This window comes from Trifolium pratense, linkage group LG7 (assembly GCF_020283565.1).
Source record: "Trifolium pratense cultivar HEN17-A07 linkage group LG7, ARS_RC_1.1, whole genome shotgun sequence".
Lineage (NCBI taxonomy): Eukaryota > Viridiplantae > Streptophyta > Magnoliopsida > Fabales > Fabaceae > Trifolium > Trifolium pratense.
The window spans coordinates 29,737,126-29,750,633 of record NC_060065.1 but is presented as its reverse complement, the minus strand read 5'-3'; the positions used below and the strand labels follow the sequence as shown (position 1 = coordinate 29,750,633).

The 13,508-nt window shown below is 32.9% G+C and overlaps 3 protein-coding genes across 3 annotated transcripts; 1 reads left to right on the top strand and 2 right to left on the bottom strand.

Moving 5' to 3' along the window:
* The first annotated feature begins 2,210 nt into the window (after positions 1-2,210).
* LOC123894419 (50S ribosomal protein L7/L12-like) lies at positions 2,211-2,998 on the top strand. The gene has a single exon (XM_045944422.1). The coding sequence runs from the start codon at positions 2,255-2,257 to the stop codon at positions 2,720-2,722; it is 468 nt and encodes a 155-aa protein (XP_045800378.1). The 5' UTR covers positions 2,211-2,254; the 3' UTR covers positions 2,723-2,998.
* A 1,695-nt stretch (positions 2,999-4,693) lies between these two features.
* Positions 4,694-7,247, bottom strand: LOC123896215 (annexin D8-like). Its single transcript, XM_045946631.1, has 6 exons — positions 7,175-7,247; positions 6,075-6,259; positions 5,725-5,943; positions 5,389-5,601; positions 5,141-5,230; positions 4,694-5,046 (listed from the first exon to the last, which is right to left on the bottom strand). The coding sequence occupies exons 1-6, from the start codon at positions 7,245-7,247 to the stop codon at positions 4,846-4,848; spliced, it is 981 nt and encodes a 326-aa protein (XP_045802587.1). The 3' UTR covers positions 4,694-4,845.
* A 2,170-nt stretch (positions 7,248-9,417) lies between these two features.
* On the bottom strand, positions 9,418-13,426 carry LOC123894418 (C-factor-like). Its single transcript, XM_045944421.1, has 6 exons — positions 13,174-13,426; positions 12,871-13,023; positions 11,177-11,270; positions 10,984-11,066; positions 10,606-10,759; positions 9,418-9,783 (listed from the first exon to the last, which is right to left on the bottom strand). The coding sequence occupies exons 1-6, from the start codon at positions 13,375-13,377 to the stop codon at positions 9,548-9,550; spliced, it is 924 nt and encodes a 307-aa protein (XP_045800377.1). The 5' UTR covers positions 13,378-13,426; the 3' UTR covers positions 9,418-9,547.
* Between the last annotated feature and the right edge of the window lie 82 nt (positions 13,427-13,508).

Genomic DNA, 13,508 nt, shown 5'->3' with positions numbered 1-13,508 from the left:
TGTTAGATAATTTGTGGAGGTGAGTTTATCATGGACATAATCTGTAATATGTAAATGAAAGGGATTCAATGTGGCAGGGGTTGAGTTTGAAATTTGACTAGGAGTTGTGGTAGACATATTGGTAAAACAAGGAGTAAGATGTAAGGGGAAAAAAAAATGCAGCAGGCCCTAATCGACACTAGCTCTGATACCATGTGACAAAGGTAATTTCCTCTCTTGTTCACCAATGAGAGGAGAGCTTTATTTATATAGATAAAAGTCAATACAATAGAGTGAATGCAATGAGATAATTCCTATATAATTACATCAATGCTAATCAAAACAAATCCCTAATTGTAGCTCATATAATTACAACACAGTAAGCAATCACTTGATTATAGCTATTACAATAAATTGACAAAATCAAATTAATGTGAGATGGCTGGTCTAACAGTAAGTACAATTGGTACGCCTCTATCATTTGATGAATCCATGAAAAATAGGGTGTTTGGACATGATGCTCGTATTTTAGGTGATATGGACCTTTCTAGGCGTGTATTTGATGAGATTATGGTCGAAAGGGATGTTACACATTCGCTTACCTGATTTTTGTTGTCCAACGAGCTATGCCTAAAATCAGTATTTCCTTTCATATGACTCTGCATAATGTAACTGATGAGGTAATCCATGGTGAAATTGCAACTACTAATTTTGTGTTACAACAGATTGATAACGCTATTCTTGAAGTGGTGGTGTCGGAATAAAAGACTGCAACGATTAATGATGCATTCTCGTGTGCTATACCCGAAATGCAAAATGTTGTGATAGTGCAGGATGCTGACCTATATGAGGTGGTCAAAGCGGACATTCAAGTTCTTAAACAAATTTGGGCTTATATGGGAGAAGGAGAGAAACCTTTCGCCTCTTATCTTACTAAAAATCAAACGAAGAATAAGAGATTGACTAGAAGTGTTAGGCAGCCATATAGCACTTGATCTAAGGGTGTCACTTCTCACATGTTCCTTTGAATCCTCTATTGGAATGTGAGGGGGATTGACAAACCCGCATCTATAGTTATTTGCGGACTCTTTGGTGGGATGATTATTTTGTTCTCCTTTTACTTATTTTTGTTACTTTTGGGTAAGGTATAGCTCCCTCGATGTACATATCTTTTGGGAAGATGAATTTGTTGATAATCTCCTTTTCTAAAGGGGCTTGTAAAAGAACAAGAAGATTTTTTTTTTTTTGGAATGACAAATATAATATTATTAATAATCAGGTCTCTGCACAAGACAAACAAAAACCTATAAAGAAGGAATTATAAAAACAAAGGCGCTGTATATAAGCACAAGAAGGTGTTCCATTTAAGGAAGAAATAAAAATCTTGTTTATGCTAATTGGTAGGCAAATCCACGTTCTTATTTTCAATGTATTTGATTTTACTCTATTATATTGATTTTACTCAATCTAATCTAATAAATTAAAATATACTATTTGCTTATATAAAAAATAAACTATTATATAAAAGTTCCATTTGTTAACCTACCTATATATGGACCAATTTGTAAAAAGAAAACTATGAAAATAATATAGGTATTCCAAAGTTAAATGATCTTCCTCTTTGGATAAACAATCTATGTGTACAAAGCTGCCTTGCCATTAATAGAAGGAATAATTTTCTAGTCTATTGTTTCTTTATACATTAGGAAATTGATTTAAGAAACAAAAGGGAGTTGAGTTGTGCTACTATAGAAATGGAGGCTCCTTTTGTAGGCCAAGCCTAATGGAGAGATAGTGAAAAGTTGTCATTTGCGGTAGAGGAATGGGAGCAATTGGAGGGACATGTCCTCTAGCTGATTCCATAATTTTGTAAAACAATATTTTTAATCTTTAATCAGTTCCAACACAAATTTATTTATTTATTTTTTGACATAGTCGTGTACAATATTATTATTTTTATCTCTACTGGTTTGAGTTAAGACTTAAAAAAGTTGGAGTTCCAAACTCAAAATCAAACAAAAGAAAAAAAAAATTAATTTAACAATTAATTACTAACTTTTGCCGTTTCAAAATAAAAAATAACACCACAAGTAAGAGTAGTTTTTTATTTGCAAAGATGAGGGATGTGAATAGCAATTTCAGTGTTTTGTTAGTAATATTCCCTTCACAAATTAAGATTCAGCCCAAACAGCCCAAAATCGTTTTCTCTGTTTTCTTCTTCTTCTTCAAAATCTGAACCCGAAAAACCTCTCTGAGTAATAACGAAGCCACAACAATGTCACGAAACTCAATAAGATTCATCAAACTAATTCGCTCATTCTCCACCGAAGCAATCAAAATCTCCAAGCCAGAACGAATCGCAGAAGAGCTTCTCAACCTCAACAGATTCGAACGCCACGATTTCACCATCCTATGGAGACTCAAAATGGGCCTAGACCGTTACGGTGCACCGGTTGCCGGACCTGGTCCATTAGGTCCGACCTCATCCGATCCTACTTCCGCAGACGCAACCGCCGCTGCGGCCGAGAAAACTGCTTTTGATATTAAGCTTGAGAAATACGATGCTGGTGCTAAGATCAAGATAATTAAAGAGGTTAGGTCTTTTACTGATTTAGGGTTGAAGGAAGCTAAGGAATTGGTTGAGAAATTTCCTTGTGTTTTGAAGAAAGGGATTACTAAGGATGAAGCTGGTCCTATTATTGAAAAGCTTAAGGAATTGGGTGCTACTGTTGTTCTTGAGTGATTTTGTTTATTTGAATTTGAATTGGTAGAATTAGTTGTTAATTGGGATTGTTGTTTTATGAGAAAATGGGAAATTTTTATTTTATGGAATTGTGTCTGCTAGGTGTTTGATGAAATGTGCAATAGTTGTTGCAGTTTTTATTATTTAGATATTGATGATTTTGAGAATAGAAACTAATATGTAGGAATGTTGATGTTAATAAATGATATGATGTGTATCAGTCTCTGCATTTTGTGAAGTGTCGTCAATGGAAAGTTTACAGATTTTAGTTATTCATTTTGGTTGTTGAGATTATATTAAGTGTGTTTGTTTAGGTTAGTGTTTATAATTATAAGCTTGAATTTGAATGATGCATATGCATGATTTTGGTAAAATTGAATTTGAAGTGAAAGTGGTTTATGTTTGGATTTTAACCACTTCAATGTACAAGCTAAGGTAGAGTTGCTTTTTGCAGAATCATGTTCAGACTTTTTAAATGATAGAGTTCCAACCGAATATTGTAAATGGTGTTACACTTACCACACCAATTGCAATAATGTTGAGTTTAAATAGTATGAGAACTTCTTGATGAAGTGGGAACTGGGAAGTTTGACAACTGTTTGGAGCATGAAATAATGAAAAACTTCAATACCAATTTGTCTTGTTGTTGCTTTTATTTAGAATAGTTTCAATATTATCAAAGAACACTTGTTTTGCGGAAATCTATTGTAATGGGAAAACTTGTGTCAATATGAACTCCAATTTTATTACTCTGTAACTTAGATAGGTTGGTTCCTTAAAAAAAACAAAACTTAGATAGGTAGGTCTTATAAGGTGAATGGTATGGACCTATTAGTTTGGTTTCCTATGTGAACAACTAATTATCAAGGTTCTTTGTCAAATTCAATTGGCAGTGATTGATTCCAACCTTGAGAGTCAAGAGAATTAGTGCAGCTTACAACTAAACAAATATTTGATACCTCTCCTATCGTAATCGAGGTGATTTAGGAGTTAAGCAAGGGGATATTCCGAGTTGCATGTTTTCATACACTCTTGTCTTGACGTGGTCTTCATCAAGAATATCATAGTTAACTTAGAGGAATTTATAATCTCCCACATTATGACCAATCATGTAGGAAGAAATAGAGAATTTTTTTCCTCATTTCTGAGATTGTACCTGGTTAAAAGGTTATATTTGACAATATTGATTTGATATGAATAAATATGGACATTCCTTTTAGTCCCAACTCCCATGCTATTTTGTTATAAGCATTTGGTTGATTAGAACAGTGTTTTGAAGTATCTGGGGTGGCTAAGATAGCAATTTTTATTGTTATTTTTTGAAAACCCGGCTTTACTATAATTCTGTATTCGGACTTGAGATGGTGTGGCCTTCGTGGTTATTAGAATTACAAGGGATTTCTTGTCAGTTTCGGGTTGTAGTGAATGCTTCTGCCTAATTCAATCTCTGCCTAATACAGTTACAGGTAATTTCTCTATCCTCATTTTTTTTTTCTGGTTTTGTTTTCCATTAACTAGTTTTCCTGCTAAATCTCTGTTTAAAATTTTGTTTAATTATTACATCTGTCATTTTTTTCTTTTCTTTACTTTCCTGAATCTTGAATTATTTAGAACCACCCAAATCTATATTAAAGTGCTGCATTTCCATTCTACTGGTATTGGGTTCATATAGAAGGTGGAATGAATCGGTAGCTTTATTTGAACTGCTTATTGCCAAAATAGTCTCTTTTTATTCTGTTAAATTGTTGCACCTTTGATATCATGTTCATCTTAGAAAATCGTTGCAACTTTGCACTGCATGCGTAACACAACTAGTAATCTACAATACAATAAATATAATATATAATATATAAACTATTATAGATATGCATAGGCTTTATGTATAAGAGGCTTCACAAAAACCAACAGGATAATTGATTGAGAGAAATAATAATAGGAGGAGATAGAGAAAGAAAAGAAAACATAGATGACAAGGATATGTAGATAAGCTATATTAAAAATAAGCAAGTTTATTGGTTCAAATAACATTATTTGTTTCTGTTGAAAATTCTCTTGTATTTCTCTTAATTTTAGAGATAGTAGTAAACTTATTCTAGTGAAATTCTACTAAACTTGACACAAAGTTATTCCTTTCCCAACAATGCAAGGAGAAACGCCTTGTAATTTCCCCATGTCTTCCTATCCACAATCTCATGAATGGTGGCATTGTTTCTCTTTGCAAAAACATCTTTGATTTCCTTTAAATCCTTCTCTGCACGAGTGACGATAACACGAGTCAAAGCCTGTTCTTCATTTACCAAATCACCCAAGGCGTGACTTATCACCTAAATCAAGATATACATTTTTAATAAAAACTATAGAGCAAATAAATTACAAAATAGAGAATGGTTACTACAATAATTTCATGACTTTAGTTACCTTGGCCAAATATCTTTGGCTGTCATTGATGCAACGAACTGTAGTACGTAGAACTCCGATGTATTCATCACTTGGAGTAGCTGATAACCCCTGCAATATAATATTTAACCTTTAATTTATACAAGATTTTATTATCTCTATCATAATAACCAAAAGTCATCGTATCTTTGATTTCTATTGTCAGTGATGTATGTGTGTTTCTCTCCTTGTATTCTGTTGGAAGAACATGGTATTGAAACTCATCTTACCTTGTTAATTGTTGTGCCAAATAAGTCCGTAATGATATTGAAAGTTGCACATAGCTGCTTCTTACTTCTTGTGCTTAAAATTCTAATCATTTCATCATCATTAAAAGCTTTCTTTTCGATCAATTGATGAAGTATGTTTGCTTCAGAATGAGCCACATTCTCGTCAAATTCTTCTCCATCGTACTTGTAAGTGCTTATAACTGCAACCAACAACTGCATGAAAAATAGTAAGCCTCGCTATTTTATTGTCATTTTGTTGTTCTTGTTCAAAACATTGTCCATGCAACATAACAAAATTGTTCTTATGATAAATATATATGGCTAAAAATCACATACTTTGCGAACATCGCCAATAGTTTGTGAAGCAACATCTTCTTCAAGGCAATGCTTGTACAAAGACTGATATGAGCGCTTTATAGCCAAAAGCTCTTCCGAGTTTCTAGTGCAAGCAATCTCAATAATCACTTTGTAATCTGGTGTTGCCTTCTTTAATGCCTCATTAATAAGTGTAGCATCTCTTTCAGCTGCATCCATAGTCCAGTGGGAAATGGCTCTCTGATTTCAATAGTATATATAAATCATATTTGGCAATTAGAATATTATTCATTCAAAACATGTAGCCAAAATATTTTATTATTATAAATTTTGAAACCTATATTCAAAGCTATGGATTGTAATATTTTTACCTCAAAGTTTCCTGAAAGTTCAGATTTGAGTTGTTCGATAAGATCTTGATGATGGATTTCTTTATAAGCTAGCCTCACAAGTTTCCTTTGAGCTTCATTTCGGTTAGCTAGTATAGATATAAGTGCGGTCTCATCTGTCCCGAATCCTGCACACAGTAAAAATAATGTTTGTCGCGTAAGTCTAGCTCATGTGGTAAATGGTTGTAGCCAATCCCTACATTTGATGTTCTGAGACACAAGTTTGAGTCTGCAATATTCATCTTCTATGTGCCTATTGTGTAAATTTCTCTGTTAGATAAAAAACAAAAAGAAAAGGGGGAAACCATGTGTTTATATTAGGAATTGAGCATATTTAGCGTGACTCTTGTAGTACAAGGTTTTATGAAGAAAAAAAAATATTATAAAGGTGAATTAGCTCAAATTTGTGAAAATAAAAAAGGTGCTAATTAATTTTTTATATGATAATAAACCATTACATATTTTGAAAATCAACGAAATTAAATATTACATTGATATATTCACTGATGTGAGTGTGACACATGAATATGTTAAATATAATTAGAAACATTTAGGGTGTGTTTGGTAAGTTCAATAAGCTAGCTTATAGCTTATTGGACTAACTTATAAGCTTGTTTGAAAAAAATATAAGTGTTTGGTAAAAAGTTTTTCTCGCGAGCTTATAGCTTTTTTTGAGATACTATTTCAAGTAGCGTTTGAGCTTATAGCTTATAGTTTTTTACAGTTTTTTCCATTTTTAACCTTTAATTTAATTTTATTATTTTTTATAAAATAAAAACTACCCACTAAAACAAAAACTATCCACTACATATAAATATCCTTTTATGTTTTTTTATATTTATCAATCATTTAAAAAACTAATTTTACCAAACACTTTAATTTCAATCAGCTAGCTTTTCAGCTATCAGTTATAAGCTAGTTTTTCAGCTATCAGCTAGTTTATAGCTTAATTTTACCAAACAGAGCCTTATTTATCTGGAATTTCTGCCCTTTATTTTACCAAAAAAAAAAACATTTATTATCCAAAAAGAGAGTATATAATTAGGAACATCAAATCTTTGATAAAACAAATTGAAGACGACCTTTGCATGCGTTCTTGATAGTTTCTGCATCTTCAATTGGAGAGAAATCTTTTGCAGCAATTAGAGACTCCATTTTGTTTTGTTTCTTAGCTTTAGTTCAAAGAGTTTGATTATTTTTCACAAGAGTTGTTTCTCATTTTCGATTTAATAATAGAAGAGAAAGCTTAAAATAACTGTATTTTAGTAATTAAACTATTAAAGTACTTAACATTCGTTACAACGGAATATGTTTTTATTTTTTACTCAATATAACTGAATATATGTTAACAAAAACCTTCATTTTTCAATGAATAAAAATAACCGTAATGTATGTACCCAAAAAAAAAAACTGTAATGTTTTGTTGTAAAAGTAATAGTGGTTTTTTATCAAACAATATAGCGTTATTCTCGTGAACATAATTCAGTTTCTAGAGATAATATAATATGAAGTGATTAGAGTGCGAACTACATTCACTTTTATTCATTTTAAAAGGTAAAGTTTTAGCCATTTGACTACATTACTTGACTAGTGTTTATTTTCGACTAATGTTCAACATATCCTTACAATAATATGTTTATTTTTAAATCAACTTACGATAAATATATGGAAAGTGACATAAAAGCAGAGGCCACCCAATGTACTATTTAGATCTAAAGTAAACTAACATCCATAATAATAAGGATTTAATTGATATGCACTGACAGTGTAAAATAGTTTTACACTGTCAACTAATATCAATCATGTTTTCCGCCACATCACTCACTTCACCCACTTTCTTGATATGACATGGCAAAATGATGGTTGTTTATTGGACGATCGTGTAAAACTATTTTACACCGTCGGTGCATATCAATTAAACTCTAATAATAATATGATATTTTATCACTTTTATTTAAAATTATATAATATTATTTTAAAGTTCAATTAATTTTTAAAATACAAAACTTAAGTTATCATAAAAAATATCATATTTCTTTTTTTTGTCAGGTAGCCTAGTTGCTAGAAATTTCACTAGATAAATGAGATGTTTGGGGTTCGAGCACCAGAACACTGGCCCTTGTATATAATATGCAATGTCTCTTACCAACTGAGTTAAGTTTGTGAAGACAAAATATGCTATTTCTATTTCAATTGATAATAAAGTTTGTACATTAACTTTTTTCCCAAGACGGTACATGGATACTATAGTAGATGAGTGAGATGACAAACTTGTTCAAGAACTCTTAAAAGTAAGTTTCCAGATTTAATTTTTTTATCAAGGAATTAGAATTTCACCCTTAAAAGTAAACAAGTGAAAAGTCTAAGGTTTAAATCATAACACTTGCGTATATTAATATTTCTATCAACTGAGATAAATTTACGAGGACAATTTCTAAATTAAATCTTAGTGGGGCGAATAAATGAGCCAGTAAAAATATAAGAGAAATTTTACAAAGTAAAAAGAGTAGAGAAGAAACAGTGTAAAGTCCACAAGTCCTAATTTAACCGGCAAAAATATGCCGAAATTATTAGACCACATCTCTCATTTGTGTGAGTTTATGATGGCTTTTTCATTTTGTATATGTAACAAAAGTACTGGGAAAAGGTATTACAAGTGCCAAAGTTCCACATTGTATCTAGTTATTTGATGCTTATCTTTTGTTGTTTTCAAAATACATCTTATTGGTAAGCTATGGAAATTATTGTTGAATAGTACACTATTTCTGTTCATGTGGCCATTTGATTGATAACAAGTTGGTCAATTAGTGCAAAGTTTGCACTAGAGTCCCATCATCTAGAATCTAAACATTTTCAATTCAAGTAATTATGATCAACATTCAACACTATATATTGTTTCTCCCATATTCAACTATCACACTTATAAGTTATATGTTTCTACATGCCACAGTCGTGCAATCTCGACATTTGATCACATTTCGAGGGGAAAGAATCGATTGTTGTTAAAATTAGACGAGATATCAAACTGTCGAGACTTTTAAATCATAATTCAATTAGTTCAACCAATCACGGTTTAAATTGGTACCACCTGGTTGGATCAAGTTCTAAAAGACTATGAACCAGCTACAGTTGAGCCAATAAAAAAACTTGCCAATTCCTGGTTCAACCTGCCGGTCTGGTCTGATTTTGACATCATTGACGAGTAACTTTGGCCTTTTATTTAGTTCGAATACAAATTTTAACAAGTATTTATAGGAAATGATGGTTAACATGAAATGAGAAACATATCAAGTAGTTGTATTTCCTTTATCTTTAACAACAAATATGAATGAATCAATGAATTTTATTATGAAATATGATTCTATAGTCATTTTTTTTCGAATGGAGCTTTGAAACTTATTGTCAATATCATTTTTACATGTTATGTTGTTTGACATAAATATAACAGTAACAAGTTACCAAGGAATTTCTTGACCATCCCAAGCAAAGAATTTTCCATTGTCTTGACTCTTCACATTGTTAATGATGTGTAACAGCTTATGTACTGAGTACTCTTTGGTGAAGAGCTTTTCTTTAGGAACATTTTTTTGAAATGGCTTAGAAAGATCTGTATCAACTGTACCAGGATGCAATAGAATAGTTATTATCGGATCCTTCTTCCTCGCAAATTCCAACGAGATAGTCTTCGACACTGGTAAAACGTAACTGGGAAAAATAAGTTCTTAATGGTTACCATTTCAAACAAAGGGTAAAACAAAAATACTTATGCTACAAGCTATTTCTATAACAAAGAGTAAATTTCATATATGCTATAAGCTGAAAACAACTTATAAACATGTCATAAATTAGTTTCATACTCTCCTAATCCAAACAGGTTCAATACTTCAATATCAAATTGAATTTAATGTATACATCACCAACCAATGCATCGCAATAACATTTATGAAATGCGGCTGCTGGCACAGAGTTAGCTGATGCTTATTCCGCGGATACCGTCATTGTTTCTTCTCAAGGAAAAGAAGTTCATGACCCGTAGGCCTTTTACCTCCAAGCGGCATTGCTCCGTCAGGCTTTCGCCCATTGCGGAAAATTCCCCGCTGCTGCCTCCCTTAGCAGTTTGGGCCTTGTCTCAGTCCCAGTGTGGCTGATCATCCTCTTGGACCAGCTAGCTACTGATCACCGCCGCCTTGGTAAGCTATTACCTCACCAACTAGCTAATCAGACGTGAACCCCTCCTTGGGCTGATTCCTCCTTTCGCTCCTCAGCCTACGGGGTATTAGCAGCCGTTTCCAGCTGCTGTCCCCCTCCCAAGGGCAGGTTCTTACACGTTACTCACCCGTCAGCCACTGGAAACACCACTTCCCATCCGACTTGCATGGACATGTGCAGTGTAGTACATGACTGATAGACTATATATATGTTTCTATATAATGAGACCACAGTGCATGATCCAATGATGCATTTATGATATTGAGTATAATAGGACAGTGATCATGAAAAAAGAGAACCATACATTGATTAAGAGCAGTCTTTGAAGATCGATACGAATGCCAACCACCAAGACGATTATCGCCAATAGATGCAACCCTTGCACTCAAACTAGCTACAACTGCAGCACTTCTTTCAGTTCCAATCCCACCTCCAGCTTTTAGAAGAGGCCACATGTGCTGATTTAGAATTTCACATAATTAGATAAAAAAGTTGGCTCAAATTATCGAAAACACATTCATTCATAACATTGAAGGAAAAGGAACACATACAAAATCAGACAGAAACAAGAATAGCTAAAGATAGGATCCACATACACATAAACAACTCACATTTACTTCTAAAATTATCATAAATAGATAAATGAATAAAAAATTTGTAATGAAATTCAGATTGATGTTACCTTGATAACCAAGATAGGACCGACGGCATTAACCTCATATGCAAGCATTAAAGATGACTTCTCCAATTTGTTCAATGTGGTTTCTGTATAGTATAGATAACTAATATCATTGACTATACATATAACATGGTAATAAAGTTTTAGCTCACAGTTTACATTATGTCCGTTGCCAAACAATGAAACAAATATTTACCTGGTTGCAATACTTCGGGTATTGAAAGAATTCCAGATGCATTTATGAGAAGGTTTAGATGACCATATGTCTCTTCGATTGACAATGCAGATGCCTGAAATATTATGAAACACACAAAGCTTAACAAACAAGAAATTTTCATATCTAACAGTGAACGGTCGTAATGCCTAAACAAGAATATATATCATCCTATATTCGATATCCTATAGCTGATCGTGTTGTTTGTAAATTGTAAAAAGAGCAACAATATCATGACATAACATCAGTCTTAATAAAAAAGGGTACTACATTTGTTAATTCTCCCTAGACAAACGTTCCCATTTAGGAAATGACATGTCGGTTAACTTAATCAATGTCAGTGTTGTCAAATAACAGCTATAGTGCTATAGCGTAGCGGAATTTGAAGAAACTGGTATTGTTCCGCGATATGCTATTTAGTAGAATGTGATGTCAAATAGTGGTTATAGAAGCGCTATAGCACCGCAGCATAGTAGAATTTGAATGAACTGCTATTTTCTGTGACCTGAGATTGACAACAATGAATATAGCGAGGGGAGAAGAAATTAACAAGTGATGATGTAAACTTCATAAAAATGGTTCCATTGATTCCATGGTTGAGACTCGATAAGCTCTAAGCCATCATTCCAACATCTCTTTTTCTATTCATGGGAACAAGAGTACTACAAACACACACTTTTAGTCTTTTCCCAACACAAACTCCTTTTAGTTAAAGTTCAAAAAGATGTCACTATTTTTAAAATAAATTCTACTAAATCATGCGTGTTCTACATAAATTCATTGGGATCCCCTATAAATTTCAACAAACAAAAGAGAAATGTGTTACTTGCATTTCTGTTTTTGGGATTACTGCACTTGACCAAATATAACAAAATTTAGTTGGGAATAGAAATGCTAGCAACACACAGCCTCGCTTATCCAACCTAGCATTGTTGAAGTATCATTCAGTCATCTACACCAGCAGCAAATTAAATGGAAACAAAATATTTTTGCAGGGACTAACTGCATAAGGAGGCATATTTACAAGGACTAATAGCATGTTTAAGCCAATAAGTCCTTGTATGCCTAATAGGTTCTCCGGAAAAAATTAATCACTTCTAAATAGCCGTGGATACTTTGTACATATAATTTGGTAATAAAAAAAATAGAAAATTTCAGCCTAAAGTTAAATGGTAGCTAAACATATTGTTAACAGCCTTATATCGGTTGCGAGATGGCTTGAATATATGTTTATAAGTGAGGGCAATCCTCACCTTACAAATGTTGATTTTGTAGGGTTGAGTTAGGCCCAACTCCCTATACTAAGATTGTATCAGAATTCATAACCTCGATCCGCTGGGCCCACCTGCTACCAGGTTTCTGATCGGTCTAGCCACTATTTATATCCGCACACTTGCAATCATCACCTTACAACACGTTTTGTAGGGTTGAGTTAAGCTCAACTCCCAATTCTAATACACATTTTATAAACCTTGCCACAAATCCCATTTCTATTGTCTAGTAAAATTTCCTATACCAAATACACCACTTTAAGTTTAATGTTTGACAAGAAATCTATCCTAAGTCCTAACATCCTAATAATTAAAAGGGTCACTTAGTATCTAAATTCATGCTTACTTATTGTAAAAATGACAGAGAAAAGAAAGAAAAACAATTATTGAGAAAAGAAAAATAACCTCAATAGAACTTTCAACTGTCAAATCCAAAGGCAAAACTTGAAGACGATCATCAAATCTATCCTTCAAATGAAGCAGCCCAGTTGATGCATTTGGATTACGACAAGTAGCAACAACATGCCCTTTATCATTGTTCTCTAACAATTGCTTCACCTACACAATGCAGAAACACAAAACAGTAACTAAAAAAACAGAGAGGAAAAAAAAATCACACCCCATGAAGAAAAATTAGATTTTTTTGACAATGTATGAAATACCCATGAGGAAAAAAACATTGATTTTGTAGGAAAAAAAGAATCTTACGAATTCAAGACCGATTCCTCTGGAAGCTCCTTGAACTAAGGAAACACCATTAGCTTGAGAAGATGAAGAAAAGGCTCTTCTTGCTAGTGATAGAAGCCTAGGTGAACGTGAAGCCATGGAAGTGTTGTTGTTGTTGTGGGTTGGTGGCAATAGAAGCAATAGTGAATCATTACATGAAAGAGAAAAGAACATGAAGCGTGGCATAATAGTCACCAAGAAAGGAATGCTATTAATAGAAAAACACAGAAATATATAGTACACGGTAACATATCTCAGAATTGATTTTTGGTAGTTGCAACCGTTTAGGCAGGTGTAAATTTTTCTTCTTGACATTA